Genomic DNA, 22332 nt, shown 5'->3' on the forward strand with positions numbered 1-22332 from the left:
CGGGGATTGAATCTGGGTCTCCTGCATTACAGGCAGATTCTTTACTATCTGAGCCACCAGGGAAGCCTGTCTTTTGTTTTTTAAGTAGAGACCACTAGGAAAAAAGGTTGCAAACAGACTTCAGATCACAGATTTTAAAAGTGACATAGTTGATTTGAGAAAGCCCCAAACAAAACTACTAGATAAAAGTGAAAACTCACTGTTTGGTAGGATGTTGAAGACAAGAGAGAATTAGTGAGACAGTTCTGGACTGAGTTAACTAAATCTGGGTCCTAGGTTCATGCCCAGTCACAGCAGTAAGTGGAGGGGTGGAGTGTGCATGCCATCTTGGAGCAGTGCTCTTCTAAGACCCTCTGGTTTTTAAATCATCACCACTCCTTAGTGTTCTCGTTAAGAACAGACCAGAGTTTTCCCTCCACACTTAAACTTCAGTGCAGAAGTGCTTCAGACAAGAGTCATATTTTTCATTCTATTAAGCTTTCCACACTGGTGACAGATGTCATGTCCATAAGTAACCCAGCTTTTGGTTTTTAAGTGAAAAATACTCATCACAGCTCTTCTCTCAGTAGTGTGGTACCTGGCTGTTGGCTTTGTCTTGTTTTGTTTTGGAGGGAAGAGGACAGAGTGGGCCATCTTGGCTTCAAGTGTGAGAACAGATTTGAGTTGTGCAGTCTTAGGCCATCAAGCCCTGGCTCCATAAATTCAGGATGTACTGGGACTCATCTTGTATCCAAGTTAGTTTCAGCAGCCTGGACACATTTTTCCAGTCCCTACTACAGCACGAATTCTTGAGGACAGACCTGTGGAACCGGCTGCCTGCTAGGTGCCAGGCATGGTGCTGGATATGAGATAAGAACTCTCCTTGCCTCTCAGAAGCAGACTGTCAACTGGATGGTTACAACTCAGTGCAATAAATTAATGTGAAAGATATGAACAGCATTTTAAAGAAGTACAGAGGCAGGAATTCATAATTCGACCTGAGGAGTGGAGGAAGTTTTCACCTGAAAAGCGTGGCCCTTGAACAGGAGGGCCTCAGAAGGGCCCTTTCTGGGTACTAAGCGGAGATGAGAAAGGCAGGTCGTCCCCTCTGTAGGAAACAAAGACATGTTTGGTGACTGGGGCCGAGTTTACTGAAGATTCACCCAGAGAAATAACTTTCTAAAATGAAGGTCTCCCAGAGCCACCTCCAGAGATTCTGATTCTGGAAGTTCATTTGTAATAGGCACCTCGGGCAGTTCTATGAGGATGAGTCCAAGGCTGTATTTTGAGAAATACTGACCAGATCAAGACTAGTGTGTGGCTCTTCTGACTTATAGTTCGGAGGGGCCATTTGACACACAGAAAAGAACCTCAGTTTTGCAGTCAGACATACCTAGTTTGAATCCTGGCTGTGTACTTAAATAATACATTTAATACTTAATCCGTAACTCTAGACTTTAGCAAGTCATTTAATCTTACTAAACCTCAGTTTTTACATCTGTAAAATGAAGGCAATAATGTTTGTCAGGTTGTATGAAATGTAGAGGATACAGAGTATCTAGCCCAGTGTCTGGGACAAACTAGGTGGTCATTCAGTGGTAGCTATTATCATCCTTTCCCAGTGGGTACAAATTAAACCTCTCTGTGCCTCATTTGCCTTATCTATTAAATGGGGATGATGAATAGTACCAGTATAGTATGGGTATTTCAGAGAAGGCAATCGCACCCCACTCCAACACTGTTGCCTGGAGAATCCCGTGGAGGGAGGAGCCTGGTAGGCTGCAGTCCATCTGGTCGCTACAGAGTCAGACACGACTGAGCAACTTCACTTTCACTTTTCACTTTCACACATTGGAGAAGGAAATGGCAACCCACTCCAGTGTTCTTGCCTGGAGTATCCCAGGGACGGGGGAGCTTGGTGGGCTGCCGTCTGTGGGGTTGCACAGGGTCGCACATGACTGAAGTGACTTAGCAAGTATGGGTATTTATGAATCTGAACTGAAATATGCATGAAAAGCACTTAGAACAATGCCTGGCACATGGAAATTCTTCAATAAATGCACAGAGTAATGACGTTGTCGTTGATGGTGATGATGATGGCATTACTCCTATAACTGGCTGGCTGGTTCCATGTGGATGCTTCCTATTATGGATTGATCTCGCTAGAATTGGATAATGGGTTTGTTCAGATATGACCTTGAAACTTAAAACGTGATGGTAGCGGGGATTAGAACATAAAAGAAAAAGTATGAGGGGATTGGAATGACCATGTCTGTTTGCGGCTAGGAGAAATGGTCACATGACTCTTAGCCCTTGGGAAGAATTATTCTTGGTAGGAAAGGTATTTTACGAATTAAATAAATAAAGGAAGGGAAGTAAGACAATCCATCCTGCTACCCCAGGGTAGGGCTTTACGTAATTTTATGAAAAATGGTCCCAGGAGAAGACAGTAAATATATTGAGATAGCCTGGTAGGTGGGTGTGGGAAGTAGGTTACAAAGTTCGGGTCCCAAGTGCGCCAACTCACCTGAGAGTATCTGGCCCACGTCTTCCATACCCCTGGTGCATCCCCTGCTGGTGAGTGGTGAATGCCTGTTTCTTCCATCTGCAGTGGACCAGACTCACCCTAACTCCAGTTACTACTAGGGGTGGCTCATGCTAGCTTTTGAAGGATGATGGCTATGGTGGCTTCCAAGAATTCCAGGGATGGTACCAAGAATAGAGTATGGTACTGGGGGCCAAGAGGTATGGGTCATGATCCTAGCCCTGCCATTACTAGCCCTGTAACCTTAAGCAACCATTCCATCTCAGTGAGACCTCAGTTTCTTTTATTCATTTGTTCCTGTGTTCGTTCAAAAGACTTCTGTGAAGTACCTTACTGAATGCCAAATCCTGGAGGGATAGAGAAACTAGGCAGCGGCCACTTGAGTATGGAATTAGTCCTCTTGAACTAGAGAGTAATTGTTGAGAACTAGAGAATAAATGTTGAACTGGAGAGTAATTGTTAGAACAAGTATTTTCTACATATCTTTTGGGACCGAGAGTCCCAAAAGGACCTTTCAAACTGTTCCTTGGTTTATATCAAAAAAGAAGCCAAATAAATGGGATAAAATGTTGAGCAGTAAGTGAATCTGGGCAAAGGAAATACGGGTTTTCTTTGTACTAGTCTTCATCTTAAAAATTTCCTACAAGTTTAATATTATACAATAAAAATTTTTAAATAGCAGAATTCCTAGTGATTCAGACCCATCTCTCAAAATGCAAATAAGTGATACTATTATATAATGTCCTGTAATTTGTCACTTGACAACTAAGACCACTGGATTTGGTTTGAGTTCAAGTCTCAGCTCATTTACTAGTTTAGGACTTTGCCTAATATCTCACAAATGTGAGCCTTCATTTTCTTTATCTTAAAATAAAGATAACAAAGTTTCCCTCACAGGGTCTTTGTGAGGATTCAATACAATTATATCTAATATATCTGTATTACCTATACAGTTTCTGTGGATTATCTATATAATACACATACATATAAGATTGTTTTTCTGTTGATAATGTGCTATGCAGATATTGGTGACTGTGCCTTAGCTGAGCTCACTTGAGCATATGTGTTTCCTGGAGTAGCTTACGTCAACTCACAAGCTCCCTTCTGTTTTCTTTCAGCCTGAAAGAATTTCAGGGGAGCAGTATGGAATTCATTCTGATGTCTGGAGCTTAGGAATCTCTTTCATGGAGGTATGTTGATTGCAAATAGATGCTCTTATGTGTATCTGTACCGATATATTCTATTAGGAGAAACATTTCTATTTGAAAAAAAAATTAAGCTTCCAGTGTGTTATGTGTATATGTAACAGAGGTTAACTCAGTAGTCCTTATTTTGATCCCCTTACATGGCTATTCTAAAGTGCTTTTTCTCACAGATCACCTGTGTAAAACTTACCTGGAGTGCTTCTTAAGAACACAGGTTCCCGGACTCCCATCAAAAGACCAGTTAAATTCAAATCTGTAAGAATTAGCCTTATTAACACGTTCCTAGTGTGATCCATATGCACACTAAATGTGGAGAACCTGTGTTTTGAAAAGAGAAATTCCAGAAAAAGTATGTGTGATAGCAGCCTTCTTGGAAGGCATATATGACTTCTAGAGGTGATTACCTTATTAAACAGTACAGCCCTACTCATTTGGATGTATAATTTCTATATGTTTGCTTAGAAAGAAGAAAACCACCTTATTCCAGTTAGACTCATATCACATGTTGCGGGACAGGGTATGAAATGATTTGAAGGAGGGTAGGTATATGTATGTAACACAGTTTTAATGTATTTACTCTTTACAGCTGTATTTAGAATGGACTTTATTTTAGTATGCTACATGTACCCCCACTAGAGTTTTGTGCTAGGGTTTCTGTACAGTGATTGTTGATCTATAAGGAAATGCAAAGAATTTGTATTAGATGGAGACCTGGCTCAGCATGAATTACTGCAGTATAGAGCCTAGATATCCACCAGTGTTTCAAGTGATATATCTTACACGCATTGATTCAGATAAAAGAGAACTCTTTAAAAAAATAAAAAGAACTCCTTAAATAAGATCATGGATAGAGTTGCAGTCACAATTCCATCACTTTTTTTTTTTTTGGTCAAACACTTTTTCTGTGATTTTTGCAATGCATGAATGCAGTTGAATTTCTAAGGAGATATCTTCAGAGTCAATTCACCTGCACTATAGAAAGAAAGCAAAAATATTCAGTGTTTCTTGAACCATATTTTTCTGCTTCTTCATGAAAGGGGCTCTAAGAGGAAATACAGTGTATATGCAACAGCTGAGAGATTGGCAATGCTGGTGGACAGATGCTCAGAACTGAGTCTCCCAACAGAATCCCAAAGGGCGTGTCCAGTTAGCCTGTTTCAGGGGAAACTAGTACCTTTGATTTGTGGAGCTCAGCTCTCGCTGTTATATAATTACCCTTTGTGTATTTTAAATGAGTTGTCATTGAGTATATTTGATAAAAGACCAGATATAGTGTGGAGCATTTGAGAAGTTGCATGGTATAAAGCTAAGAGTCCTAGGGTGGGAATGAAAGACCTAGGTTGCAGTTCTAGCTCTGCTACTGGTTTTCTAGGCGGCCCTGTGCTTAACTTTGGGCCTCAGTTTCTTCTTCTGTTAAATAATGATCTCTAAGCCCCTTTCCAAACTAACGTTTTATGACTCTAAGCAATCTGCTCTTGTCTCTAACTTTCTGCAACAACTCTGGAATTGTGTGACTTAAAAACATGCAGAGGCATAGTGATACTGTCAAACAGGGTAACTAACAGATTTAAGATTTAGAGCACACCATTCCTTCCTTTCATATTCATTTCTTCATTCCATGTATTGAGCTCCTGCTATGTCCAGTAGGTAGGCAATGGGGATATAGTAATGAAGGACACTCCATTCTTGATTCTCGTGAAGTTGCATTTGGTGAGAGGGGTGGAGTATTTGGGACAGGAAACAGAAGGATAACTGAGTATGTAATCTGTCAGGTGGTGGTAAGTCCTGTGGGAAAAAATGAAGTGGAGTCCTCCTTTCCGATAAAACAGCCTTTGAGCTGAGACTGGAATGGTGTGAAAAGAAGGGGTCATCAGGCAACAGCAAATAATACGAGAGACCTGAGTTACTTGAGTGGAGTTAGCAAGGAAAAATGGGAAAAAACACATTCAGAGTGGTAGCCAGGGGCCACATCATATACAGCCTTGTAAGCCATGGTCAGGATTTTAGATGTTACTCTGAGAGTGAATTATCTGAAATATGTTTTCACAGGATAGCTGCATGCTCTATGGAGCACAGAATATAGAGGGACAGTCATGGAAACAGGGAGACTAGTTAAGATAGGTAGGTAGATAGACAGATACTTAATAAATAGAACATATTTATGTTGCATATTGAAATATATGTCTGCCAGCATTTTGCTGAGTGCTCAGGATACAAAGATTAATAAAAAGAGACTCTGTTGTATAGGAAGGGAGATTGCCATTGATGTATTTGGGATTTTGTTGATCATGTTCATTTATCCTGGAGGTAAACTATTAAATAGTCTCTAGAAGACTGAAGAAAACGGACTCGTTGAATTTATAAGATTAAGGTGTAAGGAACTGTGTGAAAAAGTGTCAACAATGAGTGTGAGACACCTGGAGGCCTGAAGGAGTGCCTTGGCTCATGTGATGAAGTGGGGAGTAGAAAAGGACCACTGGTCAAGAGTGAGGGCTGAAAAGAGTGTTTTGCCGCTCCCTGCATTTTAAAATAGATGCTGAGGAGCCAGATGTTAGGAGGAGGAAGAGATGGCCTTAGAGGGTGTAAAGTGCAGTGTGCTTATGATCATCACGAAGAGCTGTTGAGCACCTCTATGTGAGATACTTAACTAAATGCTTTTGAAAGGAACTGTGTGATCACAGTCTCTGTATTCTGGGAGCTTATGACCCAGCAGATAGGCAAGTGAGAACAAATGACCAAACACAGGTGGTGAATTAAGTTTTGAGAGAGAAGAGTAAGGCCCTGGCATGTGTTTTATGGGTTTCCCTGGTGGCTCAGTGATAAAGAATCGCCTGCCAATGCAGAAGATGCAGGTTCAATCCCTGGGTTGGGGAGATCCCCTGGAGACAGAAATGACCACCCACTCCAGTATTCTTGCCTGGGAAATCCCATGGACAGAGGAACCTGGCAGGCTACAGTCCATGGGGTCACAAAACAGGTGGGCCATGACTTAGCTACCAAACAACAATGTGTTTTATACCAGATTCGTTTGGGTATGTAATGTGTAATAGGAGTCAGAGGCTTTGAGTCCATAGATGAGAAACTGTGTGTGAGTCAATCAGAGAACACCGAGGTTCTTTTTTTTAAGGAGCAGATGTGATAAGAACATTACCTGAAGGGGTTGGGAAGTCAGCCCACAAAAGGCACGTAAGGACCAATTTCTCTGCTTTCATCATGGTGTGCTAGGAATAGATGTGGTAAATCCTGTTCAGAATCACTGCAGATGGAGAGAAGTGTGCATCTCAGCAGCATTTTTAAATTCTGAGTAGAAAATTGTGTCCTGAAACATAGTTAACATCTTCAAAGACTAATTGCTTCTCCTCTGTTTATCCTCACCTTTAAAAATAAGATTCCCTTCCTAGACATGCACTGCGGGGAGTAGGCACTTTCATTCATTCAGTAATCATTGTTTAAGTGCTTACCATGTAGTGACCCTTGAAGAGTGGAGCACACGAAGATGAGGAAGGCCTGCCTGTGATAGAGAAGACAGACGCTTAAAGCCCAGGGCAGTGTGACAGTCATTAGTAAAAAGGAAGTACTCTGAGCCACAAAGGTTCAGGCGGGGAGAGCAAGACAGGTTTCTCAAAGGAGCTGACAGTTGAGCTTGGTTGTCTTAAAGCGAGTTGCCCCTTGGAGAAAGAAGGAAGAGATGGAGGAGCCCTTCCCCATCCCCCAGCACACTCTAGGGTGGATCTTTGTAAACCTTTCAGGAGAGAGCAGATGTCCAAGTATGCAAGGTCTACCTACTTGTGTGGATACCTTCCTCAAAATGTTTTGAATCAATCAGTTTATTCCCCTAGAGTACCAGGTGGTAAAGAAACAATGGGGGAGGACTCCCCTGGTGGTGCAGTGGATAAGAATCCACCTGCCAATGCAGGATCCCTGGGTTTGGAAAGATTCCACACACCACAGAGCAACTAAGCCCAGGTGCCACAACTACTGAGCCCGTGCACCCTAGAGCCCAGATGCCACAACCACTGGGACTTGTGGCTGGGACTCCTAAAGCCTGTGCGCCTGGAGCCTGTGCTCCGCCCCGAGAGAAGCCAGGACAATGAGAAAGCTGCGAAGAGTGGCCCCTGCTCACCACAGCTAGAGAAAGCCCGTGCAAAGCAACAAAGACCCAGCACAGCCAAAAATAAATCAGTAAAAATTTTAAAAGAAGCAGTGGGGTAAAAATGTGGGACACTGAGCCAAGAAATTTTCCTGAAATTACACAAGAATCAGAGACAAAATGGGGACTAAAGTTTTCTTTCCCTTCTGCTTCTACCTAGCATCCGCCCTTAAATTCCATAAAATCCCTGAGGTTTTTGGTGATTCAAGAGTCAAAAGGCTGCCTTCACTGCTTTAAACTCCTAAAATACAGGTGCACCCTTGCCTGCCTTCTTCATCCTGCCCTTCCCGTGTTAATGTGCTGTCCCAGTCCCCATGGGGAGTCATAACAAGGCCTCTCGCCACACTCTTCCATAAAAGATGATGCTACATGCCGCTAAAATGTGCCATTTAAAAAGTCGCAGGTACATTTGTGCCTTAAGCACAGAATCTTTAATATCAGACTATCTTTTATCCAGCAGCAACACTGCCCCCATCTTGTCTCAGTTCAGTATCCCTCTTTCTGTGAGCTAAAATGGGTCTTCTCCAGGATTTTGTTAGTCATATATAGTATTTGGAGTTGGCTGAAGTAAGATAAAGGATGGAAATTATCCTTAAGGAGGGAAAAATTGAGATTATTCAGCTTGACTAAGCATGGTGGTTTTACTAAGCTATGAAGATTTCAGCCCCTTTCCGTGTTTTTTGTTTATGGTTTTCAACTCAGACCTTGAAATGTGTTTTATTTCTCTTCATGTGAATTATAGAACAAAATAAAGGTCATTGCCATGTAAGGGGTTTATAATGGGGAAAAGAACCCACGTGGAATTAATTGCACTTCTTCCTTGAGCCTTTATGACAACAATCAGTGTGAAAATGAAAAAAAAAAAGAAGTGAAACCACTAACAGGTATACAAAATGTCTAAACTAGGACAAGCTAGGAAGATTAATCCTGCTCTATCTAGAATACTTGTTTGACTCTCGTAGAGAAATCCCACCGATTCACTTGCCTGGGTGGTTTTTAGGACTGTTTACCCTTCTTGCTGCTCTTTAAAGACTTTAGGGCTACACTTTAAAATGAAAAAGAGTGTGTACATAGTAAAAACTGGTAGTTTTCATTCCTGGGGGTAGGAAGCACCTAAGATGTTTTAGGGCAGGGTTTCTTAGTTTCATAGGCTGTGCGGTGCTTCTCTCTTCTCCCACGGAACGAATGGCTTGAGAGTCCCACGGTTGTTTCTCACTAATTAGTTACCCCATTCATACTCTTTTTTCTTTATTTATTTATTTTAACTGGAGGCTGATTACTTTACAATATTGTAGTGGCTTTTGCCGTACATTGACATGAATCAGCCATGGGTGTATATGCGTTCCCGGCCCTGAACCCCCCTCCCCCCATTCATACTCTTGTGTCACTCAAATCACAACACAAATCTGTAGGAGGGAAGTAAGCAGTCATATTTGGAAAAGCTGGATTTATCAGCTGGTCCTAATTGGGTCAAAAAAATGAGTCAGCACACGCCCTCCTCTATCCTCGCATTTTTAGCGCCCAGGACGATGCACACACGTCTAAAAAGGCACCAGGTCAGTCGTCAGGGTTCTTTCTCTCACTGAGTATGCTATCCAAGTGCATGTTCTGGTTTGTGATTCTCTTTGGCGGGCTGTTATAAACTTATTAAGGTCAGTTGTGAATAATCTGGCAGGCTTTTCCGTAGGAGTCAAACTGAAAGCCCCATCTTTAGCGCCTGCATCTTGCTCTTTTCACTTGGGTCCTCCTCGCTCTTTCTGCCTTTGTTCACTTCCTCTCTCCAGCAGTCTCTTGAGTCCAAAGCACAGAACAGTCTGGCTCAATGTGCTTGGTTAATTGGAGTGTCATCCCGTCCTCTGAGACCCCTCTTCAGCATGATCACTGTTTTACTGAAGTGGTCTGAATGATGTGTTAAATGATGAAAGCAAGGTCCGTCCGATGAAAAATGTCTCTAGATAGGTGAAGAGCACATTCAGAGAGTCACACGAGGTCATTGTCATCAAAGTAGCACCGTCTTCTGAAGATTTGATGGGTTGTATTGTTCTGACAGAGTTAGAATTTTTCTTATGAGCTTCAAACTCTCTTTAACCATGTTAAAAATATTCAGGGAGCACTATGCCATTCACTCTATGTGGAGTATCATTTTCTTCTTCTCCCCAAGATACAATTTAAATACCCATCCTTTATGACACCAACTCATCTCTCCAGCTAAAAGTAATTTCTTCTGACCTTCATCTACATCTTCCTTGTGGCATGTGCGTTTTTCACTTTGTATTATATTAATTTATTGCTATGTCATAGATCCTTATGGCAGAATTTAAATCCGATTCTCTCATAATCTCCTGCCCTCTCTAGCACAATTTCACTGCCCTAGTGATTACTCAGGAAATCTTTGGGGCTCAATTTTTTTCTTACTTTTGTAATGGTTTTAAAGTAGTTTCTGAAAATAAAGATCAGAGTTAAAGTTTGATGAAGTCTTTAACGTAAGCACTCATAAACATTTGCTGAATGGATCACAAGTGTTTGGAGTGTGAAGAAGAGTTTTGAATCAGACCTGGATTCAAATTCCACTTCAGCCAGTATAAACTATAGATCCTAGGGTAAATCACTTAATCTCTTGGGGCCTTTAGATGGACACTCCATTTCAGAGCTTGTGGAAAGGTCACAATGAGAAAATTAAGCCATTATCCCTTCTCTTTAAGAGGAATTACCTTTTGAAATGTTCACATATGGTTCAGAAAGCCTACAAATTACAGTTAAGGGCTTTCCTGGTGGTTCAGATGGTAAAGAATCTGCCTGCAATGTGGGATACCCAGGTTCGATCCCTGGGTCGGAAAGATCCCCTGGAGAAGAGAATGGCTACCCACTCCAGTATTCTTGCCTGGAAAATTCCATAGACAGAGGAGCCTGGCATTGAGGCACATGCATTATCTTCCACTCTCACCTCAAACTCCACTGAAAATGGTCATAAAGAGATTTTTTAAAGCTTTATTACCATGAAGAAAGGGAAAGGAGACAACAGCAACCAAATTTTGGGTGTGGGAAAGCAGATGGCCAACAGTAAACAACAGAACGGAGAGTACTGGAATCTGAAGCCAGCAGTGAAGAAAAAAGAAGCCCCTGATTTACTTTAAACCCCCAGAAGCCTCAGAAATCGGTGGCACCAGGTGTCTGAAACTAAGAGTGGAGGTGAGGCCAGAGAAGAGAATTTCATCTGAGAAACAGTTAAGCTGTTTGACAAATAGTTACTCTGTCTGACTCAGCGATTCTTTCCTTAACTCGGTCACCCTCCTAAACCTGAATGCACAAGAGGAGTTTGTATGTTAGGGGAGGAGTAAGTAGAGGAATTTCCCTGAGAATGAAATAAGTGATACCTCGTACTGTAGGAGGCTGAGTCTCATTCTTGATACAGAGGCATTAAATGAAAGTTCAGATTCTAAATGTGGAGACTCGCAGCTGTCCTACCACACCCTGTTTCTGGGACACTGGCAGCCAAGATTACCTTTCAGGTAGAATATTGGAAGAGACCTTCTCAAGGAAAATGTGACCAAGAGGTCTTAAAGATCCAGGCACTGGGAGTTTCCTGTAGAAACAGTCCGGCTAAATGGCATTAACTAAGCCTACAGTCTCCACACATAAGTGCAGAGTTTCACTCAGAATTTACTCTTAGCAAAATTTTACTCTTAGCAAAACATTTGAGGAAGGATTTTAAGGTAAGAACAGAGACCTAAAATAACTAAAAAAGAAAAAAATTTGGAGAACTCAAAAACTGCAGAGGAGAGACATTTAAATGAACTATATAATACTCTCAGAGGGATAGGAGAAATTATGGCATCCGGGAAAAAAGAACAGGCTGCAGTAACAAAGGAATTTTCAGATGACAACAACAAATAAGAGAGAATTGAAAATTAGAGAACCAGGTTAGGCAATCTAACGTGAAAAACAGAAGTTTCAGGAAGAAGGAACAGAGAAAACAAAGGAGAGAAAATCATCAAAATAAATGTTTTGATTTTAATTTTATAACGTGAAAGAAATATTTATATGTCATTTGAGATGGACTTCTTCTTAATATTCCTACAGGAGGAAAAAAAAGCCCTAACTTTTTAAAAAATGACATATATCAGTGCTTTCACCCAGAGAAAGTGAATTTTTGTCAGAGAATCGTAAATTATTGAATTCTCTGTAGACATCTATAATAGAATTTTCCCAAGGGAAATTTAGCATTAAATGTACAAATAGTTGATTGTAACTACCTTGTCTTGTGGAGTTCTGAGAAGCTGTTAACACATCTAATTTTTTAAATTTTGCCTTTATCCATACTGTTGAATGGATATCAGATAAGTCTCATTAGATATCAAGAAAAGGAACTGTGATTTTCTGTGTTTATGAACAAACACATGAAGCATATTGAGCTATGTGAAGTGAAAATAAAAAGTATTGAAAAAGTGACACAGATCACTCCACCCAGTACCATTGACAGAAGTTTCTGGAAAAGTGTGGTGAAGAGTATGTCGTTTTCTTTCTCTGATACATTTTCAGATATTAAGGCTGTCATCCTCACTCTTGAACTGTTAAGAGTTCTCATTTTGCATTAACCAGAAATGCTGGCATCACTGCTTATAATCAGTGTTATCTTGGCCAAGTCATTTTGTTACTCCAAGTATCAGTCTCTTCTTATCTGTGGACCAAAGATAACATTAGTATTAATAAACATTAATGAATATTCATTAATAAATTAATAATATAACATTAATGTGTTAATGTTGTGTTAATATAACATTAATTAATTTACACTTATATATATTAATATAACATTAATAAATTTTATTGAAAACTTCTTATGTGCCAAATACTTTACTGGGTGCTGGGGATACATTGATAAATAAAACAGGCATGTTCCCTTTCCTTGTTGAACCTACAGTGTAATTAGGAGACAGGTGATAAACAATAATAATAAACATATATATATATTTTAAGAAGTCACTTTGAGAAGTAAGCTTCTTTTTGAAATAACATCTAGGCAGTGAATGTTTACCAGGTGAAAAGAATTACGGAGCATTCTCTAGACTCAGCTCCTGCCTCTAAATATACTGAAGAACCTACCTCTTCCCAGCTTTTGAAACAAGCAAACAAACCAAAAACAGAAGTGTCACTTTGCTGGTCAGCCTGCAGCTGCAGCGTCGTTTGCTCTCCTAGCCCGCGGTGACTGTGAACCTGGTCTGAGGGGTGACGGATGGCTCTGGACGCCCTCTGAGCAGCTGCTGTCAGCTTCTCTCAACCATGGCAGCTTAGCCTTTGGTGTGCTCCACAGATAACCAGGTTTTCCTCCTCTTCCTTTTTATAATCATTATCAAGAACGTGAGTGGACATTGACTCTTACTATAATATGTTGCCTGCTGCTCCATCAAGTGAAGTATCTTACCTGTTGATCGAAGTTTCTGCTGAAAACCATCAGAAAGCAGAAGGGTTAAAGCTGAAGGGTCCTAGGACAAAGGAAATTTCAGTGGAGATTGTATAGGAAAGTGGGTAGAAGTGTGGTTCTGGAATTCTTGTCATGGGCCTCTTTCCCTTCCATTGAAGAATATTGAGGAAAAGAGCATGTAACAGTTTCTGTCACTCATGCCCCTGCTCGCACTCCCCTTTCTGTAATTCTGTCTTAACTTGATTTTTTTCTATTGTCATTTTTTTGGTCTGAAATTTTATATAACTTATTGCAAAAAGAAGCTGTTAAAATGACCTTTGGCAGATGATGGATTGACTGGTTCAGTCCTCTGCGGGGTCTGTGAAGGGATCCAGCTGTCTCAGATTACCATGCCTAAATGTGCATTTTCCAGGGTTGTCAGTGATGCCAGTGCATGGGAAACTGGCAGACAAAGTGAAGTGTTTCCCACTGAATGAGGCATTGTTGAGCTTGCTTTGTGCTCAGAGCTGTCGTGAACAACCATGAGATTGACAGAACAAGATGGAACAGGTGCTCGCAATCCCAGCTAAGCATTTTGTTATTTTGATGGGTTTCAGACTGTTTTTAAAGTTTTTTCAACACACATGTCCAAATCGTGTATAAACACAAGCACACACAATTTGGACTTTTAAAACATTTGAATCAAGTCTTGATATGAAAAATAAAGAAATAAAGAGAAGACAAAGCAGTTGTTTAACAACTCATATTCCAGTGTTTGAAGAATTGTCAGTAGAGGATAGGCAATCTGCTACTTTATGACTGGCAGGCCGAACTTTCTGAAGCTAACAACAAAAAAAAAGTCCATGGTTTTCTATTCAGTCTAAAGAAGAATTCCCTGGGACTTCCCTGACGGTCCAGGGGTTAACTTCACCTCCCAGTGCAGAGGGTATGATTACAATCCTACATATTGAACTCCCACAAGCTGAGATTCCACATGCCTTGTGGTCAGAAAATGAAACCAAAACAAGCAAAAAAACAGGAGCAATATTGTAATACATTCAGTAAAGACTTTAAAAATAGTCCACATCAAAAAAAAAAATCTTCAAAAAAAAATTTCTGATGAATAGATCCCTACACCCTTGCTATTCAACAGTGCTGCCATCCCTTTAGAAGTGAAAAATGACCCATCCCTAGAAACATTTAAGTAGTGACTGAAGACTTGTCTGAGGTTTGGGTTGTTTTTTTTTTTAAGAAGTATTCTGTAAAAGAGCCAAGGATAAAGTTAGACAAGATGCAGTCATTTATTCATTTAGTCACTTAGCAAATTTTTGTTGAATGCCATTATGTGGCAGGCAGTGTGATGGTCACTGGGGACATTGCTGAGAGTGAAAGGGACAAATCCCTGCTTTCACGGAGCCTACATTAGAAATATATACTATGCTTGACAGTAGTAACTTTTTAGACAGAAATACATCGTACAATAGGGGTAACTGAGTAGTGTGGGGTTACTTTAGAGTTGAGATCTAAAAGATAAGAAGCGGGCGGGGTTCTAGTGACTCGTGTCAAGTCTGAAATTCTCAGAGTGTGATAATTTGAGACTGCTGCTGTTACCTTTGAGATATCACTGCTCATTGAGTTCTATCAATACTCAAATCCAGTGACCTGGAATTGACTTAAAAATCCTCTCAAAGATCCTCCAGTCTGCTTTACATGCTTTGACTCTGACCTGAGTAGTAATAATTTTTTTTAGCATTTATTTAGAAAAATCTTTTACACACCTTATCTTGTATTTAGAGACCAAAGTGTCTTTTAACTATTTAGAAGAGACATTAGAACTTGTTAAACCAGATCCCTCCTCCTGTCAGTGAGGAAGCTTGGTTCCTCGCTGGATCCTGCAGGTATAGTGAAAGCTAGGGCTGTGCAGAAGAGGCCCTGCGGCTGGGACCTCTGAGGTGAAGGGAAGTGCGCTTTCCTCTGCTGCTCTCTGTTGCCATCTTCTTGCTCAGTGTCCTTCTGGAAGGATATCAACACTTTATGTGTATGCAACACTTAACAAAGCCATTTGATATTTATTATCTCATTTAAGCTTCTTCCCACTGTGGTGGGAAGTGACCAAAAAAATCAGCAATTTAAGGTATCCAAGATCATTCCACCAACTTTGATCTGTAAGCGTCAAAGTTCCTACTTGACAAATAAGGAAACTGAGATCTAGAGAAATTAAAGGACTTTTCCAGAGAGGCTAGGTGACTGGACAAGGCAGCGGCAGTTAAACATCCTGACTCTGGATGAAAGTCTGCTTCTTCACTAAGCTGTAGAAAAGAAGTGGATCAGTAGTTTTGAAGAAAGGAGTGAGAAATGGTAAATGTAAATGAGCAGGAAATTAGACAAAGGGAAAGACTGGTTTACTGTGACTCAACTGCTTTTCACAGGATTGCTACCTACACTATCCCTATAGTTGGTTCAGCTTTATTGTATTTTGAAATGTATTAATACGATTGCTGTTGTTTTTCAGAAACCAAGGCCTAGTTTATTTTTCTTAAAGAAACACAAAAATTAACCTAATCTCCAGTATGTCTGCTGAAATAAAGTAGAAGTGGGTAGGTAAGAGTTCCATCTAATCAGTAAATTCATGTAGTGCTGCCCTGTGTTAGCAGTAGGGATAGAAAAACTTTGTCCTTAGGAGCTCCTTGACTCAGAGGGGAAAAGATCAGTAAAAGTGCGATGGAAAAACGCATAGGGGGCTTCCCTGGTGACTCAGTGGTGGAGAGTCTGCCTGCTGGTGCAGGAGACATGGGTTCGATTCCTGAGCTGGGAGGGTCCCATATGCAGCAGAGCAGTTAGGCCTGTGAGCAGCAACTATTGAGCCTGTGCTCTAGAGCTTGCGAGTCTTAAGTTTGGAAAGCCGAGTACCCTAGAGCCCGCTCTTTCCAACAAGAGAAGCCACTGCAGCTAGAGAGTAGCCTCCGCTTGGCTCAACTGCAGAAAAGCATGTGTAGCAACAAAGGGCTAGCACAGCCGAAGATGGATAGATAAATAAAAGTCTTTGTAAAAAGCAAAGTCCGCATGACCGCGCAGACGAGCAGGAGAGCTGACATCAATGTCAAGGATGGCATTTCAGTTATCTGTTACTCTTAATAAACTGCCCGACATTAGTAGCTTAAAATAACCGTCATTAATTTTTTTCTCAGGATTCTGTGAGTCAGGAATCCTAGTAGGGCTCAGCATCCCATGTAGCATCCTCTCACGAGGGTGCAGTCCAGTGGTGCTTAAGAATGGAAAATTCAGGATGCCTTCACTTGCATGCATGGACTCTTGGTGTGGGGATGGCCACTCCATCTTTCTCTCTCCCCTCCATGCCTCCTGTCTCCCTTTCTCAAGGAGCAGCAACACAGAGAGAGGCCACAAGTGTGAGTGTATCTTCTGATTTTGACTCTTTGAAATGCCTAGAAATACAAATGTGACTTAGATTGAGTTTCATAGACTGTACCCCAGCACTGATGTTTTCTCAGGGTACCCATAGCTACCTGACTCCAGTGAGCAGTTTAGAGGTGGAGGACACCCCAACCCAAGCGAGGTCTTAGGGACTGTTATCAGGATTAAAGCTAGCTACTGTTAGAGGACACAGGTCACATTAGATGAACAGCCTGAAAAAGTGTCATTTCTTAATTCTTACTGTAAAGATGAGAATGGTTGTTGAATTCATAAGCACATGAAATGTTTTGGGAGGCAGTTAACTCTAATCTTTTTTCCTTCTTGTAACCCTTTAGTCTTTAATAAGAAATAAGTCAGCTAAATTCATCATAATGCTAAAATATGTGAAAATGATTATTCTAACCAGTGATGTACATGTAAGAGTGTCTTGCTAGTTAAAACATGGTTGTTTTTACCATTAATGCTACAATACTTTAATAAACATAGCATACAAATTTCTCAGTATTAGAGGAAGCCCCAGTTAAAACTATCGACCACTAATACTGAGAAGTTTGTATACTATGTTTATTAAAGTATTGTAGTGTTAATGGTAGAAACATCCATGTACCACCAAGCTGATTAAGCTCTAGGAGACATCACCATCAGGGGGCTTATCATAATCAGCAAATGCTCATGGTCACTACTACTACTACTAAGTCGCTTCAGTCGTGTCCGACTCTGTGTGACCCCACAGACGGCAGCCCACCAGGCTCTGCTGTCCCTGGGATTCTCCAGGCAAGAATACTGGAGTGGGTTGCCTCTTCCTCTCCAGTGCATGAAAGTGAAAAGTGAAAGGGAAGTCGCTCAGTCGTGTCCGACTCTTCGCGACCTCATGGACTGCAGCCTACCAGGCTCCTCCGTCCATGGGATTTTCCAGGCAAGAGTTCCAGAGTGGGTTGCCATTGCCTTCTCCGAAATGCTCATGGTTAGCCTAATGCAAAATACTATTTCTGGTGTCATGGAGGATGTATGAAAGTTTGTGACTTAGAGTTTGCCCTTAAACAAGTGAAACTTACCAGGCACTAGATATATAGGAAGATGTTACCAGATGGGATGTGATGCACTGCCCAGTGAATACTATGGACAGAGAGGGTATGGATTTTGTCCTCCAAATTATTTTCTGGGACTAACTCCCAGTGGAAGAGGAGGAATAATTTGAAACAAGTTCTGAAAGGGTAGGTAGCTTAGAGTCATCTATTCATCTGTTACCCTGTCTCAGATTCCACACAGGAAAACCACCCTCACTATTGCATTTTTAATTGCTCAAGATTTTGAAGAACATGTTTTACTATTAGAAAAGTAAAATGTTTGCTTTCATCCATCATGACTGAACTTTCTCTCTCTTTAATTCAGAGTCTCTCACTGAATTTTTTCTCAATGCACAGAACATCATCAAAAAAAACCTTTGCAGTTGTTTTTAAGAGACTTTTAGAGATTCAGTTATATACTCAGATATCTTAATTTGCATTGCTCTGAGTGAAGCTACTGATGGAAATCAACTTGAAACAATTAGAATGTCTTCAGAGCTTCAAAGTGGGTCTATTTAAATGGAAGGTTTGGGGGGGTGCCTTTTATTTTAAATCAATTTGCTGGCTCATATTTACTATGGCCTAGTTGAAGTTATATATTGCATTTAAACCACAGTGTTCAACTAAAAAATTAGTCAGGCAGAGTTTTTGGTCTACTATAGTATAGTGTAGACAGATGGATTGTATGTGTGTTTATATATGTGTGTATATATCACACACACATATTCATATATACATATATATGCATAGACACACACAAACTTTTTATAAGGGAAAAGGGAAGAAAATGACACAAGTAAAATAGTATTATGGGAGGAGGAGAATTATGTGTTTTAGGACAGCAAGGTTAGAAAGACCAAGGAACATTTAAAGATTCAAAACAATAGCATTTAGCATGAAATCTACTTTTTATCATCCTTACCCAGCCATCAGAATGAAGAAAGACAGTGTCCAGCTGCAGCAGTAGTTTGGTAGCAGGAGAATTAGAAGTAAAGGTACTAGTGCCTGAGGGGTGGGTCATGAATTAATAATTGCTATGTGGCGGATGAGCCCCGTCAGAAGAGCTGAAAATGAGGAAGTTGCCTTGCAGAGCGCTATCAATCACTCAGTGACCATAACTTCCAGTAATTAGTGTATTTTATGGGCCTCTGCTTCAGTGGCTCGAAAGCACATATGCTCCAGTCACAGCTAAACTTTGCCAGAGTAATATTCCAGGATGATTTATCCTCCTGCTGCACTGGGATATAACCCTATATTAGGTGAAGATTGTGAACTAAGCTGCAATAAAGTGTAAGTTTAGGTACAGTTTGCCCAGGTTGAGACCTCAATGTATCATGCTTTTCAGCATTCATGGTTAGACTACAGCAAGCAATCATTTTTTACAGTAAAACAAATATAGCAATTAAAGGAACAGCATTAAGATATTGTACTTGTGAATTACTGTTGCCCTGGCCCCATTTAAGTGTCCACTGTTATAAACCCATTTCTAATTTAAAAAGAAAAAAAAATCTACTGAATTAGAAACATGTATTTGTAATGCTGTCTTTTCTCCATTATTACTGGTAATCAGTGGAATAGAATGCAGGACCTTCTGAATGATGGATAAACGTTTGATTTATTTCTTTGTGCTGCTGTGTTTGGGATCCTTAAGTTAAAACAAATTTACTTTCTATCAGTGGGCTCTGGTGAGGATGAGTCATTCCTTTTAAAATATTGGGACATGTTAAGAAGCACTCCTGATGGGAACCTCACAGTTAGACTCTTTCTACACAAAGGAAACATTATTTGTGAGCCCTCCAGAGCACTTGGCACTTTTTGAACAGGCGTCAGGAGCTATTTGCTGTGGTTCACCTACTGCACTGGGAGTCTCATGGGGCCTTTGCCGACCAGGGACCTTTGCCATTGCCAAAACATCTGTAGAGTCCAGAATTCCCAGTAATTTAACAAGCTTTGCCACCAACCTCCAGTATGACCTTGGGCAAATTAATTAAGCTTCTTATGCCTCCATTGAGCCATAATTCTGCTTGTGTTAAAGAAATCCTTGGAATGATAGGAAAGCATTATGTGAAAAGTATAAATTGAATAGGGAAAGCATATGCATGGTCCCACTGTGTTCTTTTTAGGGTGAATTGTTTCTACACCACTTTTCAATGTTTAGTGATGATTGTTCTTGAATTTCCTGAAATAGACGCCAGTCATAAGTCCATTTCACCAAACATGGGTGGAGAAGTGTTCACAGTTTGATGCTTTCATTCCATTTGTTATTCCATCTTTAATTTGCAATGTATTATAATGTCATACAAGTTAAAACAATAATAGTAAAACAAACTAATTGTCTTTAATTAAAGGGAATTAGGTTTTGATTTTAATATATTTGATGTAGTGAGAACTGATAACGTGGAGGGTCCCAAAGGTTATTAGGGCATATTTCTGTTGGGCCTGATAGTGTTAGTAATAACCCTCTTCCTCATAGTTCTAGACATGAACAAATATGTCACTTCATCAGTCTCTGTTACTCGCACTTATGCCCCTCCGCAGGGGTTGCAGATTCCACAAGTTATCAGCTAATGGCGTTATACATTAAAAATTGAAGCTTTCCTCACTCTGAGGCCCTTCAAGGCTTTGTTCTTAAGCCCTAGACACTTTGGAGTGCAGCTGCAAACTATAGGCAGAAGATTAAATTAATTTGTAACTCTTTTTTTTTTTTTTTTGGTATACTGTATTAGTAAATCCTCCACATTTAATTGAAACCCTGCTTCAAGATGCTTTGTGTTTCTGCGTTCTTTGTTGTCACTTTAACCTCCCAAGCACTTTAGCACTGGTAAATTGCTGTTATATCCTTCGGATTGTTTTTAAACCATTCAGTAGGAGGACAGTGAAATTGATACATGGGAGGAAAAGTAAAATCTTAGGGTAGGTTTTGAGGTATTTAATATTTATTATGGTCCTTTGCCAGCATAGTTTCAGATGATTTAAGCTCTCTCTCTAGGACTGTGTAAATTGGTCTTGGGATGAAATCTCACCTAGGGAATTTTATGTAATCCAATAGTTAAGTCTGATTTTTTTTAAGTTTCCCTGTGTCTGAATGTTGCAAACTGGCTGCTGTGATCCTGTAAAATGAGGGTTTAACTGCAGTGTACGGTCTAAAGGCAACTAAAGGCAAAATCCTTATGTGGAAATTTAACTATGTAAGATGTGCATAGGTAATTCACAGATTTTAGAATATTTCAGACTATAAAGTCCTCCTTCAGCTACATCACTGGCTGTGTTGAAAACACTTATTTTCAATTTGCTGTTTTATTGAGAAACATAGAATATGTCTAAATTAGCAATTTGTAAAACTCCAGTGCTCTTTAACATAACTGTAAATTTAAAACAACTCCCCCACTGTTGATATTCTAAGTTGGAAAGTTGGTCACCAAAAACATATCCTGAGTTTATGTCCTACACTGGCTTTCTGGCTACAGTGTATGTTTTCTCTTTATCCTTTATGACTTCATGACAGTAATGATCTTTACTGTTAACAGAAGCCATTGTTGTTGCTTTGTAAATAAATATCTTCTGCCCTGATTTTTTGTTGAAATGCAAAAGTTTCTATCATGCAGTTGTTATGTATCTGGCAATTGTTATAATCACACCCACACATATATTGATTATTTAAATCATAAAATCCAACTTATTCAAATAATGCTAACTCAGTAGTATTTTCATAGATTATGGACAGATTAAAAGGTCAGTAAGATGACGTTAAGGAACAGTACTAGTTTTACAGTGAAATGTTAGTAGTTTACTGTTATTTAAGTGTATTCCTAACTGGTAAATGTTTTCAGAGTGTTTAGCAGTTTACTGAATCTTAAGTATTTAGAATTAAAATGCACTTTTTAAATTTAATGTTAAATAGAATCCTGTCGCTCCCCCATCTCTGCCTCCACTCCTCCAAAATAAATAAAGCTTTTCCAAATCTTTTATAATATGAGCTGTTCCCCTCCTGGGAATGAGAAGGATGTTCGAGTCATCTGATGCCTTGCTGGCACTTACGTAGATCCACATTTTTCAATATACTTTTTTTTAACTGGACTTAAGCTGCCTAAATTTAAATGCTTCTTTTGTAAAGATGATAAAGAGAGCAGTGACTGCTATTGGCTTAGCCCTAATCTGTTTGCTTTGTTGTGATTCTGTTTTTTTTTTTCTTCTTTAACTGTTAACCTACTTATAAATCTAAATCTACATACAAAGGTCATTGGTTGGCTGAACTTAAACCATTTTACTCAGTAAATTTAATTAAGAAAATACAGTGCAACTCATAAGCAAATGAGTTTTTTCCTAGTTTTAAACCAAACCACCCTCTTGAGTGCTGATTGCCTTGCCCGACCCCTGGTGATACAGAAACAGGCAAAATTAAAAAGGACATTAAAGCTTCATTAAATCTGAAACACATTTAGTACAGTGACATATCTGCAGGCCATTTCAGAGAAGATTACATCCTCTCTTTTGTAAGTTTCCTAATTTATAATAATACCTTGACAATAAAAACTGGGGAAATGCAAGTAGAT

General features: G+C 39.9%; 1 protein-coding gene across 6 annotated transcripts in view; it reads left to right on the plus strand.

The window, feature by feature from the left end:
* Nucleotides 1–22332, plus strand: part of MAP2K5 (mitogen-activated protein kinase kinase 5) — a 261289-nt gene that overhangs the window by 154362 nt on the left and 84595 nt on the right. For all 6 annotated transcript variants that reach the window (XM_043470889.1, XM_043470888.1, XM_043470885.1 and 3 more), the window contains one exon: nucleotides 3643–3714. In XM_043470889.1, coding sequence (XP_043326824.1) covers nucleotides 3643–3714 — 72 coding nt within the window. The remainder of the gene's footprint in view (nucleotides 1–3642; nucleotides 3715–22332) is intronic.

Source organism: Cervus canadensis, chromosome 6 (genome assembly GCF_019320065.1).
Source record: "Cervus canadensis isolate Bull #8, Minnesota chromosome 6, ASM1932006v1, whole genome shotgun sequence".
Taxonomy (NCBI): Eukaryota; Metazoa; Chordata; class Mammalia; order Artiodactyla; family Cervidae; genus Cervus; species Cervus canadensis.